The following is a 19,601-nucleotide window of genomic DNA, read 5'->3' as shown; positions in this document are numbered from 1 at the left end:
AACATCACAGCACAGCAGGACTATGCAACAACAAAGTTCACTTAGTACATATCACCACACCGCACCACCGAACACACCAACATACCACACAAGACAATCTCATATTGCACCACTCCACTTGAGTCTACCTCACTACAGCCCATTATATCATGTACCAACATATTCCATCATGTCACATCATCAATTTTCAACACCGCCTCTCTCAGTACCACACCACTCTCAACACACACACAATACCACACCATGCCACACTTTCTCTGACTTTGGCACACCATATCAATACGTCTCACCTTAAAGGTCTGTGTACCACATCACCAAATGCCACATAACACCATACCTCACCTTACCACACTAAATTGCCATGTAATTACTATACAATTCAATGTAGTACAATAGCCAAGAACACACTTGACTCCCCACACCGCCCTATACCACCCACTGCAACACCACATCAGTCTAAACCATACCTACCTGCTTCTTTACATAAGTTACATCAAGACACAAGTCTGACACAGAAAAGGAGGGTGTTCAACATCTAGTATAAACCATCTATCTATTATGGCAAAACTCTTCCTGTCACTTTGCCGCCCCTCACAGCACCCTTGTTGACTTCATAACTCCACACAGGACCATACAGTCTATTGTTTACAACACAACACACCATACTGTACCACAACACCCCTCCCTGTTCACCATACCACATATGCCACATAGCAACACTAAATCTAACACCACACGAATGCACACCAATCTACACCACACCAAAACGCAACATCCTACACATTGCACCACCAGATACAAGTATAGTTATACCAAATGACAACATCCCACACTTTATACTAAGCCACATCACATGCTATCATATTGCACCACACCCATCCATCAACCCTTCTCACAGTTCCCTATGCTTCCACATCAGACTACAACACACCATGCAGTATACATGCCATTCAATACCACAACTATCCATATAAGAGCAATTACATTGCTCAGCACAGCAGAACTATACAACAACAAAGTTCAGTTAGTACATATCACCACACCGCACCACCGAACACACCAACATACCACACAAGACAATCTCATATTGCACCACTCCACTTGAGTCTACCTCACTACAGCCCATTATATCATGTACCAACATATTCCATCATGTCACATCATCAATTTTCAAAACCACCTCTATCAGTACCACAACACTCTCAACACACACACTACCACACTATGCCACCCTTTCTCAGACTTTGGCACACCATATCATTAAGTCTCACCTTAAAGGTCTGTGTACCACATCACCAAATGCCACATAACACCATACCTCACCTTACCACACTAAATTGCCATGTAATTACTATACAATTCAATGTAGTACAATAGCCAAGAACACACTTGACTCCCCACACTGCCCTATACCACCCACTGCAACACCACATCCGTCTAAACCATACCTACCTGCTTCTTTACATAAGTTACATCAAGACACAAGGCTGACACAGAAAATGAGGGTGTTGAACATCTAGTATAAACCATCTATCTATTATTGCAAAACTCTTCCTGTCACTTTGCCGCCCCTCACAGCACCCTTGCTGTCTTCATACCTCCACACAGGCCCATACATTCTATGGTGTACAACACACCCTACTGTACCACAACACACCTCCTTGTTCACCATACCCCATATGTCACATAGCACCACAAAATCTAACACCACACTAATGTACACCACGCCAATCTACACAACACCAAATCGCAACATCCTACACATTGCACCACCGGATAAAGTATACTTATACCAGATTATAACATCCCACACTTTATACCAAGCCATATCACATGCTATATTGTACCCCACGCACCCATCAACCCCTCCCTTAGTTCCCTATGGTTCCACCACAGACTACATCACACCATGCAGTATACATACCATTCAATACCACAACTATCCATATATAGGAGCAATTACATTACACATCAAAACACAGCAGAACCATACATAAACAAAGTTCACTTAGTACATATCACCACACTGCACCAGCGAACACACCAACATACCAAACAAGACAATCTCATATTGCACCACTCCACTTCAGTCTACCTCACTACAGCTCATACACCAACATATGCCATCATGTCACATCATCAATTTTCAAGACCACATCTCTCAGTACCATACCACTCTCAACACACACACTACCACACAATACCACACTTTCTCAGACTTTGGCACGCCATATCATTACCTATCACCTTAAAGGTATGTGTACCACATCACCAAATGCCACATAACACCATACCTCACCTTACCACACTAAATTGCAATCTATTACTATACAACTCATTGCCGTACAATAGCCAAGACCACACATGACTCCCCACACCCCCCCCCATACCACTCACTGCAATACCACATCAGTCTATACCATGCCAACCTGCTTCTTTACACAAGTTACAGCAAGACACAAGTCTTACACAGAAAATTAGGGTGTTCAACACCTAGTATAAACCATCTATCTATTATGGCAAACCTCTTCCAGAAAAACATCACACTGCTGGGCCAAACAGAGCTGTAGTAGAATATAAAAATATAATGCAAGCCACACAGCCCTCACCCAGAGGCATCTGCTCGTTTACATCCATAAATGGACAAACAAACTCGAGGCGCAGGGATAGAGACACACCACCACAGTGCAAATTGAGCAAAACCACCACAAACACACTGACAACAAATCAGGAATACACAAGTCTGATTTCCCCAATAAATGAACCTTCTGTTGGAGAGCAAACTACCATAAAAATTAAGGGTATTAACAGACCATGTAAATAGTGTAGGGTGGCTAAATAAAAATACCTACCATAACATAACAAAGAGTTCTTTCCTATTTGCACAGTTGCTACTAACACAGTATCAGGTTTACTTCCCCGCTTTCTGGACATCCAAGTCCATTTTCTTCTTTGGCTCAATACACCACAGAAAGTCCTATTTTGACACAGTAAGTATGTAGATTTTAAAGGTCGTTATGGTGATGGAGGGATGTCTATCTTGGTCTGAGACACTTTTAATTGCATCAGGAGTTGGAGAACAAAAATCTTCTGTCATCTAGAATATGAAAGGTTTAGACTCGGCCGCAGAAGTGCTCTATGGCATGAACTGCTTCCGAGGGAGCTTGAAAGGGGTCATCTGGTGAACAATGCCACATGAGCTCTGAAAAGCCATCAGTGATGCTAGAACACATTTCTGATTCAGGATCCTGGGCCAGGGGCTACAGCAAGCTAAAACTGTAGGTGTTCTAAGAGCATCATGCTGCTACTAAACAAGCAAGTGTATCAAATGAGCATGACAAAAAGTTTTAAGTGGGGAGCTGAAGGGATGGAAGTGGGTGAATGATAGTCAGACATTTTTTAGTGAAAATGTGGTTCAGTTTGCATTATGGTGCGATATTATGAATCATGTGAATACATTGTGTCAATTTATTTTACAATAAAAAAAAATAATTAAAGAAATGAGTTACTTAGAAGAGACCATTAATAAATCAGAGTGGTTTTAGCCATGCATGCACACAAGGGTAAAATAATTTGTGGATTGGTTGTTTTCGCGCCCTACTTTAACACGTCTGTCTCCACATTTCCCAATTAAAAGACGCAAATGATTCTTGTCTGCTATGTTGGCAAACTTTAAAAAGGAGCTATTGGTTACATTAGTGCATTTCATGTGCCTCATTCTTGTAATCTGATATCTCCCACTCACAAGAGTGGCATGCCTTTGTTCTCTGTGGCTCAGGGGTTAGAGGCGGCAGACCCGGAAGCTGAGATCGGCCCTGGACCAGGGTTCAATTCCCCGCCCAACAAGGGTTGGGCTCAATAATTCCACGGACTCGATAATTCTCACTCCGGTGCCTACTCGACTCACGGGTTCACACTCTGCGACTCTGGGCAATAGCTTGCTTAATCTCCACAACGGCCCCTCGCGGCGGGATGCCTGGCTTTCACCTTGTGGATACCCTGCTGGGGTATCTCACAGGGGAATACCAGGACGGGTTCCCTAAGCAAGCGCATAGATGCCTGCGATGTGGGCGATTTGTGCTATATAAATACATGTACATTTACGTTTACTGCATGGTGTGGTGTAGTCTGATGTGGAACCATAGGGAACTATGGGAGGGGTTGATGGATGGGTGTGGTGCAATATGATAGCATGTGATGTGGCTTAGTATAAAGTGTGGGATGTTGTCATTTGGTATAACTATACTTGTATCTGGTGGTGCAATGTGTAGGATGTTGCGTTTTGGTGTGGTGTAGATTGGTGTGGTGTGCATTAGTGTGGTGTTAGATTTAGTGTTGCTATGTGGCATATGTGGTATGGTGAACAGGGAGGTGTGTTGTGGTACAGTAGGGTGTGTTGTGCTGTACACCATAGACTGTATGGTCCTGTGTGGAGTCATGAAGTCAACAAGGGTGCTGTGAGGGGCGGCAAAGTGACAGGAAGAGTTTTGCCATAATAGATAGATGGTTTATACTAGATGTTGAACACCCTCCTTTTCTGTGTCAGACTCGTGTCTTGATGTAACTTATGTAAAGAAGCAGGTAGGTATGGTTTAGACTGATGTGGTGTTGCAGTGGTTGGTATAGGGCGGTGTGGGGAGTCAAGTGTGTTCATGGCTATTGTACTACATTGAATTGTATAGTAATTACATGGCAATTTAGTGTGGTACGGTGAGGTATGGTGTTATGTGGCATTTGGTGATGTGGTACACAGACCTTTAAGGTGAGACTTAATGATATGGTGTGCTAAAGTCCGAGAAAGTGTGGCATGTTATGGTAGTGTGTGTGTTGAGAGTGGTGTGGTACTGAGAGAGGTGGTGTTGAAAATTGATGATGTGACATGATGGAATATGTTGGTACATGATATAATGGGCTGTAGTGAGGTAGACTCAAGTGGAGTGGTGCAATATGAGATTGTCTTGTGTGGTATGTTGGTGTGTTCGGTGGTGCGGTGTGGTGATATGTACTAAGTGAACTTTGTTGTTGTATAGTTCTGCTGTGCTGAGCAATGTAATTGCTCTTATATGGATAGTTGTGGTATTGAATGGCATGTATACTGCATGGTGTGTTGTAGTCTGATGTGGAAGCATAGGGAACTGTGAGAAGGGTTGATGGATGGGTGTGGTGCAATATGATAGCATGTGATGTGGCTTAGTATAAAGTGTGGGATGTTGTCAATTGGTATAACTATACTTGTATCTGGTGGTGCAATGTGTAGGATGTTGCGTTTTGGTGTGGTGTAGATTGGTGTGGTGTGCATTCGTGTGGTGTTAGATTTAGTGTTGCTATGTGGCATATGTGGTATGGTGAACAGGGAGGGGTGTTGTGGTACAGTATGGTGTGTTGTGTTGTACACCATAGACTGTATGGTCCTGTGTGGAGTTATGAAGTCAACAAGGGTGCTGTGAGGGGCGGCAAAGTGACAGGAAGAGTTTTGCCATAATAGATAGATGGTTTATACTAGATGTTTAACACCCTACTTTTCTGTGTCAGACTTGTGTCTTGATGTAACTTATGTAAAGAAGCAGGTAGGTATGGTTTAGACTGATGTGGTGTTGCAGTGGGTGGTATAGGGCGGTGTGGGGAGTCAAGTGTGTTCTTGGCTATTGTACTACATTGAATTGTATAGTAATTACATGGCAATTTAGTGTGGTAAGGTGAGGTGAGGTATGGTGTTATGTGGCATTTGGTGATGTGGTACACAGACCTTTAAGGTGAGACGTATTGATATGGTGTGCCAAAGTCAGAGAAAGTGTGGCATGGTGTGGCATTGTGTGTGTGTGTTGAGAGTGGTGTGGTACTGAGAGAGGCGGTGTTGAAAATTGATGATGTGACAGGATGGAATATGTTGGTACATGATATAATGGGCTGTAGTGAGGTAGACTCAAGTGGAGTGGTGCAATATGATATTGTCTTGTGTGGTATGTTGGTGTGTTCGGTGGTGCGGTGTGGTGATATGTACTAAGTGAACTTTGTTGTTGCATAGTCCTGCTGTGCTGTTGCATGTAATTGCTCCTATATATGGATAGTTGTGGTATTGAATGGCATGTATACTGCATGGTGTGATGTAATCTGTGGCGGAACAATAGGGAACTAAGGGAGGGGTTGATGGGTGCGTGGGGTACAATATGATAGCATGTGATATGACTTGGTATAAAGTGTGGGATGTTATAATCTGGTATAAGTATACTTGTATCCAGTGGTGCAATGTGTAGGATGTTGCGATTTGGTGTGGTGTAGATTGGCGTGGTGTTAGGTTTTGCCCTACATACTGACCCTTATTAATAAACTCCAACACATTACCCTCACTTAGAAAGAAAACACAATACACAACACATATCACTATGTATTTTATTTTCCTTTTCATGACTTGTATCATTTTACATCAGTGCCTTTAAAAAGGTTTATTTTATTATTTTCTTTTAGTAATTGTCACTTACATTGTGCATTTCAACTTTGGCTGTGCATTATGTTGCACCAGAAACTTTACTGCTTAGGTCTGTGACAGCACCTTAGTATGATAAAGAACCAGGCACTGTCCTGATACACAGCCCACACAGTTGCATTACATACAGGCCCGTGTTTATTATCCCTCAAACATTAAGTTCCTTTAGAAAGAAAGAAATGACAACTGCACAGAGGGTGTTTTTATTTATTTCCCCTATTTTGGTCTCCATAACAGACATCATTTTACATCAGAGACCTTTAAAATATGTATTTATTTTTTCCTTTTCACAATAGGAATCATTTTACACCAGGCCCTTTAAACTTAGGTTGTGCAAGATATTGCACAGGCACCCTAGCAGTCTGGGGCTGATGTAGCACAGTCCAGCATGTTACAGAACACTGCCTGGACATGTTGCCAATCCCCTGCTGCTGCTTTACAAGATGACCATGTTTATCACCCCAAATACATTACCACATATGTAAAAGAAATCACAATTGCATAACCCTTGTTTTTATTTTCATAAATGCTGTCACTTTCGCCCATAGACTTTTTAAAATTAGGCGGCAAAAATTACCACCATCGCAATCCAATGGCCTAACTTCCCTCCTCTTTTAGGGTCAATGGCTTTCCTTCCCGCTGCTGCCTATGGCACGCCCCCACGCCTCAGGCCACCACTCAGGAACTCCATCGGCAACAGGCACGCCTCCCGGGGGGCTGGCCTATCTCCCAAAAAAGACCCTGAAACACTCTAGGGCTTCCATTCCACAGATGGACCTCGACGCTGCTCAAGCAACATCAGGCTGCAGCCTCTACTAGCCAGTGGACATGCCCAGACATGTCCCTGCATGCCCAAACATGATCCTGCTGGCACAACAAACATGGCGCACACAGGTAAGTCTCTGCTCATCCATCCCACAACCCTAAACACCCCTGTAGGCCCTACTGGCTGCCTTGCCGCTAACCCTAGGCACCTCACACTATCCCTCTACACCCCTTGACACACATCCATTAATTCCTGTGTGAAGGGCACTCACACCCTACACCTGCCCCGCTTTCACCACTGCCCCTCTGGGGGGCGTCCTCAGACCCTGGACTTCCGGCCCTGGACTTCCGGCCCTGGAATTCCGGCCCCCGACTTCCGGCCAGAGAGTTCCGGGGCGGGACTTCGGGGGCGGGACTTCCGGCTCCTACGTCACTTTTGAGGGGCGTTCCCACCTGTCAAAAAATGAATGGTGATGGATGGTATGTCCCTTTTACTACTGACATCTGCACATACCATGACTAATTTGAACGTAAAATCCCCATGGTATGATAAAATATTTGGAAATGAATAACGGCAGGGGTTAAATGAATTCATTTGAATGTTTTATTACATTGTATTTATGCATCAAGGATACTGAATGAAACGAAATCTATTATATGCGTCACATAGATGTTTTGTACCATTGATGGTTATGAAATCGAATAAGGAATCTTTGATTGATCGAATAACTAGTCTATATTAACATTAGGATTTTAGAGACAAATAGATCTACTCCAATATCAGGAGTAGGTGCCTAGCTAAGAAACATTACCAAATATAGGATTTTCTAGCAGTGCTAGTCTTGTCAAGAGTTCAGAAGTCCCCAGCCAATCCGGTTTCCTCAACAAGGACATTCCAGCCCACATAATAATTGAGATATTAAGGTTACCTCCCTCCCTGAATGCCTGCCTTCCTATTTTCCAGGGTTTGACGGAAACTCCTGCAGAAAGCGGATTCAAACAGGTCAGTTCAAAGTGGTCATCCAGCAGACAGTCAACTCTTGCAGTTGCCATAAAAGATACCATTGATTGTCAAGTGAGATCCCCTCTCTCTGAAATCATGCTTTTATCTCCACAAGTAACAAATGAACTAGCTATATTAATACCAGGGTCAAAACCTCCCACCCGGTCATACAGTAGAGACCAACTAAATGGATGCAAATTAGACAAAATAGGAGGATAAAGAATCAAAACAACATTTCAATGTATGAAAATAAACCTCATAACTTACTTTGGAACTCTGACAACATAGTCAGTTACCGATTGGCTGCTTGAACCCTAAAAAAGAAACCAAGACAGGTTGAATTATTCTTAATATGCACTACTGAGCTTTAAAAAGTTTCCAATGAAAAGAGACAGAGAACTCCCTCCCTCCCACACTGCACCTATGAATAGCTGCACAGCTGCTAGTGTTGGGAGTTCTGTAGTCAATTGGGAATTATGACTGGTTTCCCAATTCTACCTTTAGAACACAATGCCAAGGACTTAATATTTCTTCATTGGCTGCGAATGCATGACAGAGAATAATTTTAGAAACTTTCTTAGAAAACAACTGCTCTACTAGTAGGACACTGGTATAATATGTTCCTCCCCACAGTCTGAGCTCATCTCAAGGAGCAAACATAATAGCTATTGAATGGGACACAGAACAGTCTCAGTACCCCAGCCCTAAGTTTGTCTTGTAATGACAAGCTACCAACAATGGCTTGAAGGTCTATGCTAAGCATATTCTTCAACTCCATATCTAAGTCAATTGGGCATCTTCAGTGTGACATAACCTGTGGATTATCCATAAAACGATCTGCATACATTCTCAACAACACACTATTGCCACTGTTCTACGACATCACTCAGCCATCCAGCAGGTAATGTTCACTTGCCACTCGTCTTATTCATCAACAAGGATATTTAACTATCTGCCAACCTTCGCCCTACTCAACACATACTGCTTACCTATACCCATTGTGAAGACACATTTTTGCTTTCACTCAAATAAAGTCTATCACTTCAACAGCTCAAGACCACAACTACAGCTAAATAAATGACGACTTCTTACACCCAACCAGAAAACCATCATCTCAGGAAAAAAAGAAAATTATTTTGCATCCATGCTCTTGAATGTATTCACTGAATACGTCCCCAAATAAACCATGAGAAAAATCCTGCTAGAACATGTTTGTGGCCTTCTTTCACATTGATCCTCAAAACTAACAATGACTGTCTTGAACGTTTACTGTCAGATCATGATTTTGTTGGGGAAGGAAGGCACAGCGCAAGAAAGTGCTACTGGGCCACTATTGTGGCGGGTGGCGTCATCTTACTCTGGTGTGGGCCTCCCTACTACTATTTGAAGATGTCTCTCGTCAGAAGAGAGGCCCGACTCCTCCAGGTGTACATTGCACTTTGGCATCATCTCCATGTCAGAGTCAATGTTTTTACCACCACCAGGGTCAGATTACCAAGTGTTCTCCGAGCTTATGTTCTGAGCCCGGTCCGTCGGCCCGTTCATAACCTTATCTATCACATTCGACATTTGCAAGCTTTTTTCATCTCCCGACCCGTGATGACACGGAAGATCTTCGTCGATTTCATGGGTGTCGAGGGTCTTGTGTCTCTCGAAGGTAGAGTGCTGTCTCTAATCCACTTACCGCCAGAGAATGCTGCATGGGTGATGGAACGGACACCCTTTCAAAATTAACCATGCTGCATTTAAAAGTACTTTTGGGCAGATTACCACAAACTGTAATTTGTGTCGGTCTCCAGACCATGATGACATCTCTTGGCTCGCTTTCAGGTCTAAGGTGGTACTGCAGTAGTGAATGGAGCAGTGATGATACATGAGAGGATGAACCAGGAGACCCCAAACATCTTTAGTGAAAAAGATCTTGTCTGCACCAAAGAATAAGAAGAGGTGGGCCTCTTAGATCTGCAGGCCAGGCAACAACCACCCAGTCTAGAGACATTGTCTTCCAGTAACTTTTACCACGAGGAAATGGATGACATTGAGCCAAGGCAAAGACTAGCAGTCCGCACACCAAGACCACGCCTTGGGTCACAAGTATGCCATTGGTTCCTGAAGACCATACCACCAAGGGGGAGCCCCAAATGAAATCTGATGTCAAAGTAGAGCACAACTCCTGTAGGAACTGTGAGTTGAGCCCAGACAATAAATGCAAAGAAAAGGGAAGTCAAGGATAAGGCTCCCAATCACCTTTATCTCTGTTCGGCATCAGCAAAAGCTGTGGAACCGAGCAAGCCTCCACCAAAGGGAGTAAACCTCCATCAGCCGTCAAGCGCGAGCTGCACAGAGGGCAATGAACACCTTGTCTTGCACCCAAATCCTGAATCAAAGAATCAGTCTATGCAAGGGCACAAAACTCAGTCAGTGCTAAAAATTTAATCCATCCCAATGCCAAAAGCAAAGCCAACTTGGGGCCTCCGTCGATGCTCAGAGCCAAGGATATCAAGGGGCCTACCCTCAAAAGACTCAACAAGAACTCTGTAAGTGCCAGATGCACTTGTTCATCCACCCAATAAAGGGCAAGATCTCGGTGAAAACACTTCCACTGGAGCCTCCAGAGCTTTGGAAGAGGAGTCTGGCCTTCGAGGTAGAGGAACTTTCTTCCAAGCCTCCCTCCATAGAGCCAGCACTGAGGAAATGACTGACAACGCCGTCAGTCCTATTCCTGTACCAAAAAGCCCACTCTAGCTCAAATAACACACCACTCCCACTGCCTCCTCAAATGTCAACATCTTATATTAAGATTCAGGAAGTCCTGATGGCCACTTTGACAATTATAAATCAGCACTTAAACGCCAGGTCCCACTGATGATTCCTGGGAAGTCTAATGCAGACCCTGCAAGTGATCCAGATTTTAAACACTATCCAGTGAAGTCCTCACTCCCTGACATCATGGCCTAATATGAAGTGATTCAAAAGGTGCCGCTGTCTTTCCTAAGGTGGGCATGCATGTCACCCAAGAGGACGACTTCTTCCTCTCTTCCTGCAGTGACGCTTGGCATTCTGAAAGATATTATGACAGCCTGATCTTGGCTGCAAGTATTGAATTTGAGCAGTTAATTTAATAATTTATTTGAAGGGATACCGATTGGGTAGGCCTCATCTTGGGGTGGTCTATGATACGGTTCTACAGGTTACTCCACAGGGTGACAGTAATCAGGCTTATAAGAACCACACGTTGACACCTGCCCAAGTTGTTGAGATCTTGTGCACACCTTGGGTACATTGCCTTCATGATAAGGAACCTGCATGTTTTGGCTTATATCCAATTATAATTTAGACCAATCCTGACGTAAACTTCTGCATGCATCTTCACAGTCATCTGTGTCGTATTATTGGACCCACTCGATACACTAGATTCCTATATCTTCTCCTCATTACTAAGAGGAAGTTGGGGTGCATACATGATATGGAATAATCTTAATTTAGATGGGGAACGACTCAGGCTACGGATCGGGCTTTTCACTGGCTTCTTCCCCTGTGAGATTGATTTTATTCAAGTTTTCAGTGCCCTGAAGAAGTCCGTGTCAAGGATGAAACGAGTCGGCTGTACCGTTGTGAAAAGTGATGTTTATGACCTCGTTTTAAAAGTTATTGAATTTGGAATAAAAAAGGAAAATTTAGAAGAACATCTGTGTTGGATACAGACTATATCATTGTCTTACCTTGGAATTGATGTGTGGTGCACATGTGCTTATGTTTTAAATTGTTAGGTTCCTACGGGGACTTGCATTGTGACAGTGGGTGCGATTCAGTGTGCACAAAAACCCCAGCAAGTATAGAGGGGTTAGAATAGCAGAGGGATAGCAGCTCAGGTGCTGTTGAGTAGAGGGTTCCACTGTCAGGTTGGTGTTTCTTTAAGTTCTTTGTGGACATACGCTCCAAGTCAGAGAGCACTGTCTTTTTTTTGTATGCTGAAGGACATTCTAGACTCTGCTCCTGCTAACTTTAAGGAGCCTGTCATGGCCAAGGTAGGAACTTCACACGTGACTTGCTGGAGGCAAGATACACAATTTCCTCTCTTGTTTGGATGAAATCACACTGCACCAGGGGGCTCTAGTGGTGGTCCAATGGGGAGATTAAATCAAACTACACACACGTCACCTCCCCAACATACCACCCAGTACACATGCTCCCAGCAGAGAACACCTCTTTCTCCAGCAGGAAGAAGTGCATACCCTCGTACAAAAAAGCTTGCTATGGAGAGTGAGCTCCTCCAATATAAAGGGCCATGCTAAACTCTTGTATCAATACCTTGTAGGAGCCTGTCATGGTCGGGGTTTTAACACCAAGGGGTGAAAATAAATTCAGCCCTATCCTAATGACCCAGTGTACATCAATGGCTAGGTTCCTTTAGTGTCTCTGCTCGTTCACACCACACACAAGCGCACCTCTGCCTAGTCCACGGGCAATGCTTCTCTTTACGATAAGAGCCTAAAGATTGAGGAGGCGTACAACAGGGTAGCAGGCGGCAGCGACCCATTGATATATAGCCAATTCTGGGCCCAACTGGAGGCAATGCATGATCTCCTTAAACCCCTCCCAAAGGAGTACAAAAAACAATTGGAGGAGATAGTGAGTGTTAGATGCTGTGGACACTATGAGCATTAATACTAGCGTGATCCTCAGAAGCCATGCCTGGCTTGGTACCTTCTGCTTCAAGCCTGAAGCCTAGTAACATCTATCAACCTCCCATTCAACAAAGAGCACCTTTTAGGGCCGTGGGTTGACAAGATGCTGGATTTTTTTTTTTAAGATATGAAGACAGCAAAGTCCATGGGGATGGCCCAAACAACTCCTTACACTGCTCCTTTTGTAAACAGCAGCTCAGGAGAGGAGCTAAGACTTTGCCCGAGCAACCACATTTGATCCAGAGTCAGCGGTCCTTCCACCAGCAACCTGGGTGGGACGGTGTACTACAGAGGCTCCTACAGGGGCAACAGGGGTAGAGGTAAAGGTGTCTCCAGCAAAGGAGCGGCAACTTACAAACAGTGGCTTAACCCACCTTCTGAGATCACACATGACCTGTCAGTTGCAGGATACTTAATTTCCTCTCTCGTTGGGATGAAAGCACATCTTTTCAGTGGGTTCAAGTGGTGGTCCAACACGGCTATTGCAACAAACTACACATGTGCCCCTCCAAACAATCCACCTAGTACAAATGCTCTCAGCAAAGAACACCTCTCCCTCCTTCCGGAATAAGGGCACACTCTCCTACAAAAGGGCACCATAGAGGGTGTCCCTGCAACATCAAGGGAACAATGCCTACGCTCTAGTTTCTTATCCCCCGAAAGGATGGCTCTCTCAGGCTCAGCCTATGGCCTCAGTAGCTGCATCAATCAGAACATTTTCGCATGACCATTCTCCAGGACGTCACCCCCCCCCCCCCTTCAACAAGGAGATTAGACGATGGTGCTTAATCTCTAGAATTACTTTTTCTACACACCCATTTACCCTGCACATTGGCGGTACCTTCACTTTGTATACGTTTGGGAAAGGATGGAAATGCCTAACTGCAGGGAACGATTGCAACAAAAGAAAGGTTGCCTAAGGCAAGGTGATGACCGGAGCCAATATGGACAAAGAAACCACGAACATACAGAATTCTATAAACATACAATAAACAATGACATACAAAGATAGGATGTTCAATCGCTTATTTTAATAAAAATGAATAATAAATATTTTATATAAACATTTTTCTGTATACATTTAAAGTACATTTCTTTTGGTTAAATTGATGATCATGAATAAAGTTTATGACAATGCTAACCAAGTAATGCAGTCTTTGTTGTGCTTTTTCTCTCTAAAACAATGTTTTAAACTGAGTTGATCTGAGCCTAGTTAACAATTAAATTTAATTGTAAGAGAATGACACACAGAAACATTTGCATGAACTGGTGGTCTATTATATACCCACTACGCGCGTTTCGGCTTTGCCTTCTTCAGGGATCCGTCTCAGTTAAAATCTGATTGACAAACTACCTATGGAAGTACTGGAGATTGATATGACTGAAGGTCTGCACTTCCATTAACCATAAAAAAGTGTCTTTATTCAGACTGATGCTGCATATATTTCACTTGAGTTTTACTATACATGGGATTATTAATGGACAAATGTGTGGGGCTGGCTTTTTAAAAACCAACGAGCTGGTGGTGAGCTCCTGATCTAGCTAGCCAAATGTGGCGGCAAGCTGCTTATTAATAAATCTCTGCTTCAAGCGTAAGACATGATGTTCTTCAGAGGGTTGAATACGATGTTCAAATACAGGGATAAAGATGAGCTCTCAGATTCCGGCTCCATGCAATGAATACGTGACGCGGAAAAGGTTCCTGAAAAAACGGTTTGGAGGGGTGGGGGTGGGGGCACTTTCCAAATCTTATCTTTTGACAACAGTTCAGGATCTCTTGGTGGCCCTCCTAGCAGGTAGTGGCAATGTTGGTTCCAAGCAGGAGTAACCAAAACATGAGCACAATCAAGTGTGAAACCTCTGCACCAGACCGATCAATGTCCTGAAGTAGAACTAAGGAGAGACGACAAGACCTATCTAAAAACTTCCCTCCATCCACCAACAGAATCAGTTAACTGAAGCCTATTCCCGTCCCATTATCAAATGGCAGGCATCAAGAAGAAATAATCAGCAATTTGCTGCTAAAAGTGCCTCAAAGTATGCCTAAAAGCTGTCATGTCCCTATCCTCTCACACACCCTTCAGCTTCAGGAATGCAGGCAATACATGCGAACTCTTTGGGGAAGCCGTAATCCAACCTCAATCTTGGATCATGTAAAAACTAGGGGCTATCTAAAACCGATTGTGATGATCTCAGTAACAAAACACCGACAACAAGACAAAGTTCCACTACCATCAACACTAAACACACACACACTAGACGTGCACAATTGATGTCAACACAAGTGTCGGGTGCCATTTATAAGCAGACCTTTACACAAGTGAGGGGTAGATGCACTGCGCTTTGTCTAACCAGAGAAAAAGATCTGTTCAGTTCTATAATTAAAAAACGGAAAGCCGTCATCACAACTTTAGGTAAACAACATAGGACATGGACAGTAGTAGTCCCCCTGTTACTGCCCTGCTCAAGAAAGCCACAGATGATCCACCAACACCAACCAATAGTCCATCAGCAGCCTTCCCTACACACAAATAATAATTCCCAATACAATTCTCACTTTGGCAAACACTGCCTACTTTAACCACTAGTTTGGTTTCTGACCCAGTCTGGCATCGAAACAATACTCTTCAAAACCTGGCACAATGCCTGTGAAGCTACGTAGGAAGGAAGACCGGCCCGCCAATATATTTTCAACCTCAATGTAACAATCAGCACCAAATACCATAAGATTCCATTCTATCACCAGTAGCAGGCATTGCAAGTTTTTAATTTTCTAGCCAATAGCATTCCCCTCTGATAATTTTAATTAATCAGTCTGGGCCCCTTACTGATTAACATCAGATAAGTTTTATACGGAGTCCAGCAAAAACTACTCCCCTCTCCAATGCATGGAGAAAATGTACCTTTTACAATCCTGGTGATCTATGGTCAATGCAGTCTACTCGGGTGCACTCCTGCACAGACGGCACTCGCCTGTAGCTACAAAACACAATCAAGCAAAACCAATCCAAGATGGTGGAAACAGTTCAAAGATCTCTTTTGGCAACCTGCTTGCTTCCCCTTTCTCCCAAAACTCCGAGTCTAAACATGTATTTTTCATAGGTTACTAACAGTTTGTGACTTCTGATGTATGCACTGTCCAACCGACTACACATTCACAAAATGTGCTACTATAAGTTTTTAGGTTTCGCCTTGGCCGTAGCACTGCGAAGCAGTGCTCCGCCCAGGGCGAAACCTTATGATCCTACAGTATGGGGCTTTGTCCCGCCTCTGTCTTCCATTGGCTAGCTGCATAAATGGAGGCTAGCCATTGGAAAAGATTGGCTTTCAATCACTCTTTCCCCATCGGAACGCGATTCAGGGGCGTTTCCGTGAATTTTTTTAAGTCCCGCCCCTTGTTGCCGTGTGTCCCGGGCCGCGCTGTGATTGGCTGCCGGCCCGAGACACCCCTGTGACGCCATTCCCCGGGCCGCGCTGTGATTGGCTGCCGGCCCGGGACACCTCCGTGACGTCATTCCCCGGGCCGCGCTGTGATTGGCTGCCGGCCCGGGACCTGACTTGTTCCTCACTGTAATGGTAAACGCCTGTGCTGACCTGGGATTTGACGTGTTACCGTGCTTGCTTCAACTTACTGTGGAGCGCATCTGATGCAGCCTGGAATATCCCTGGAGCATCTTAAAGGTGAGTCAACATACCAAAGATGCAACAGCCGTACCAAGGGCCGGACTGGGCATTCTGCCACTGGCATTTCCTGGATGGCAGCTTTCAGAGCAGGGTGGCCCGGCATAACCCAGCAATGCCCCCGCATATCCAATCTAGTCGTGGCCTTCTGCAGCTAGTTTTAAACATTTTTGCAGGGCTGATTTTGGTTTCAGCCCGGCCAGGCTAAATCAAGATTTTCCCTCCAGGTCAAAAATCGGAGTGAATGAGCCAGAAGATATTGGTGGGATCCTGAGATGCTCCACGACCTGAAGTTTTCTTGAGACCAAATGTCCTGAGGCTGGTTCTTGCCATTGTAGAGGAGACCAAGAGCACACTACGGTCGCACTGCACTTCAAGCAGCGCTGCAATCACGAAGACTCCCACTGCAGCTCATTTGGAGATATCTACTGCAAGTAGAAATCAGATGTTCTCTAGCATATTTTCAATTTGCTCTGCACTTCGAAAGCGTGTCTCAAAGAATTTCTCACTTGGCTTCTGCGTAAACAGGAGCGAATAATCTAAATAAAGGCTTTGCAATTTTCAAAAGTCTAGGGCACTGATCTGAAAATGCTAGCGGCTAGGCCACGTTACTGTGACATGGAAATAATATGGGTTGCCACCGAGGGTGCTTAACACATCGGGGCACCACGGTTGCCACTGGAAGCATAGAATGTGACCTCCTTAGAGGCTGGCAAGCTGGACAAAATATTTCGCCAAGGGGGCCTGGCATCCCTGGGAAATTGTAAGTAAATCTGGTTTCCTGAGTCCTAACGCCCAAGCAGCTGTCTGGAAGCCCGGCGATGACGAAAGGAAACGCCATTCCTCCCATCCCTACAGAGCAGGGCCAGGCCTTTAATGCAAGGGTTAGTGACACTGGCTGTTGTGCGCACAACGTCAGACCCGGAGCTGCTTAATGCACGGCACTGTTCTACTGAGCACAGACCACTCTGGATACTAGTGAGTGCATTCAATATATTTACATGGGGGGGGGGGGGCAATTCAACAATGTATACTGGAAGATACTCGCATACAGCTTCGAATTAACAACTGTCTATGACGGACCAAAGCTCAGATAACGGAGGGAGTGGGTTTGGCATCTGTGGCGTATACAGCTTGTCCTAGTCGAAGGAAGAAAATGAGCCACTGAGTGATGTTTGAATTGTGAAATTCAGCGATATTTAGAGCTCAGTGGACCCCTCGAGTCTCTGTGTCCCGGTGCCACTGTTCCTGCTGCACCATTGGAAGTTACGCCATGTTCGGGGTAGCCACTCTTTAGCATGTCACGTGTGTCGGGGCCCTGCAGCACTCTGGGGGCGGGGCCTGCCTGGCATGTGATGCTGCTCCTACTGTACCGCCTGGAATGCGGGTTGCCATAGGAATGTACGGTTCGTATCCAAACAGCCACCGAGCCTCGGCCAGTTTTTCAGGGATGTGCACCACCCTGCGCCTCAACCCCTCCACCTCTGTGTGCACGTGCTTGCAAGGGGCATGGGCACGCATGTAGCCCCCCCCTACAGCCTGGGAGCTGGGCCCGCAGCAGCCGCTCATCTGGTTCGCATTTGCAGACTCTGAAGTAAACCTGCATTTAGTGGCAGCAGCACACTGCTTGTGATTCATTCACCAGCGCAGTAAAACGCTCAGTTTGCTTTCACAGAATCCCCAGGGGGAGCTAAAAAGCCCCACGTCCAAGGTGAAAAGTGATTCTGACGGCGCGTCTCGCTCCCAAATATAAAGCCCCTTCTCCCTCAGACACTCACGTGCCGGACTCGGGTTCAGCTGAACTATCCGACGCCTTTCTTCAACTTGCCATATTTACTCGAAAGGTCATAAAAGGAACCTTTTTGTTTCTCCGCCCCCAGTTATTTTACAGACCTAAATTAAGCCTGCGCCCTCACCTCTGCTCTCAATTGACTGCATGGGAACACTGTAATGAAAATAAAGGATCAAAAAAAAAAAAAATCACACCCAGCTGCTGATGAATGCGCATGTATTTGTTGGCGCTAGTCCAGCGCCTCCACGCGGAGAGCAAAGGACTTCACTGCTCTGCAGAAGCCATCTCCGCCGGTCCCCCGCCCAAACCACTCCACGACCCCCCAACCCCTTCATATTCAGAGGGGTTCGGGTGGCGAAAAAGAAAACAGGCAGCAGAGAACTCAATTCCAGAATAATTGCGCCTGGCTTCTGTCTGCCTGCAAGTCACGGCTTCCTCTTTCACACAACGACTAGGATTTTCTGTTTCACCCCCGGCCTCGACTCAGTAAAGTTAGCAGCCTGTTTGAAGGCAGCGAGACAGCAAGCGTCATCAACCACCAGGCGACACGCCTCCTCAGCTGTTAGGCTGTTACTGGCAACAAGTGACTTTAGCCAACAGGCTATTGAATGTAGCAAAATCTTTGGTCATTAGGGTGCCACAGGCAACAAGGTCTTCAGGCCCCAGGCTGCTAAAGTTAGAAAATCAAAACAGATACCAGATTATCGGGAGGAACTCCAGGCTACTAAAGTTAACAGATAGTAAACAGATACCAGATTATTTGGAGGAACTAAACATCCCTATATCTGCTGACAGGGCACGTATGGTGACTTCAGGCAGCAGGATTCATAAACACCAGAATAGAACAGGCTATAGGTTTCTACTGCTGTCGAGCTGTTTCGGCTATTAATCATCTTCAGGTCATTCAGCTTTCACAAGTAGCAAGAGTACAAAGTCACAAGCATCCCGTAAACATCTAGTCACAAAGATATTAGCAAGCGTACACAGTGGCCAGGTGACTGCAGGAAACCGGTTTCTGCAGCGAGCAGGACACGGTGTTGTAATGGGCTTATTGGAGAGTTAGAGAAACATGCTCACAAGGTACATGTTGGTGCAAATCATCTGAGCAAATAAACAATAGCATGGTGCCGTTTGCGTCCTTGACTTGATCTGTTTTTATTTTTATTTTGCTATGATTCTCACAAAGGC

The 19,601-nt window shown here is 44.9% G+C and overlaps 1 protein-coding gene across 3 annotated transcripts in view; it reads right to left on the bottom strand.

Moving 5' to 3' along the window:
* The window catches only part of GTF2F1 (general transcription factor IIF subunit 1), a 208,191-nt gene that overhangs the window by 184,242 nt on the left and 4,348 nt on the right, over nucleotides 1-19,601 (bottom strand). For all 3 annotated transcript variants that reach the window (XM_086963671.1, XM_086963673.1, XM_086963675.1), the window contains exon 3: nucleotides 8,520-8,566. In XM_086963671.1, coding sequence (XP_086819797.1) covers nucleotides 8,520-8,566 — 47 coding nt within the window. The remainder of the gene's footprint in view (nucleotides 1-8,519; nucleotides 8,567-19,601) is intronic.

The sequence above is a fragment of the Lissotriton vulgaris genome, chromosome 1_1 (assembly GCF_964263255.1).
Source record: "Lissotriton vulgaris chromosome 1_1, aLisVul1.2, whole genome shotgun sequence".
Classification (NCBI taxonomy): Eukaryota; Metazoa; Chordata; class Amphibia; order Caudata; family Salamandridae; genus Lissotriton; species Lissotriton vulgaris.
This window is presented reverse-complemented; position numbering and strand designations above follow the sequence as displayed.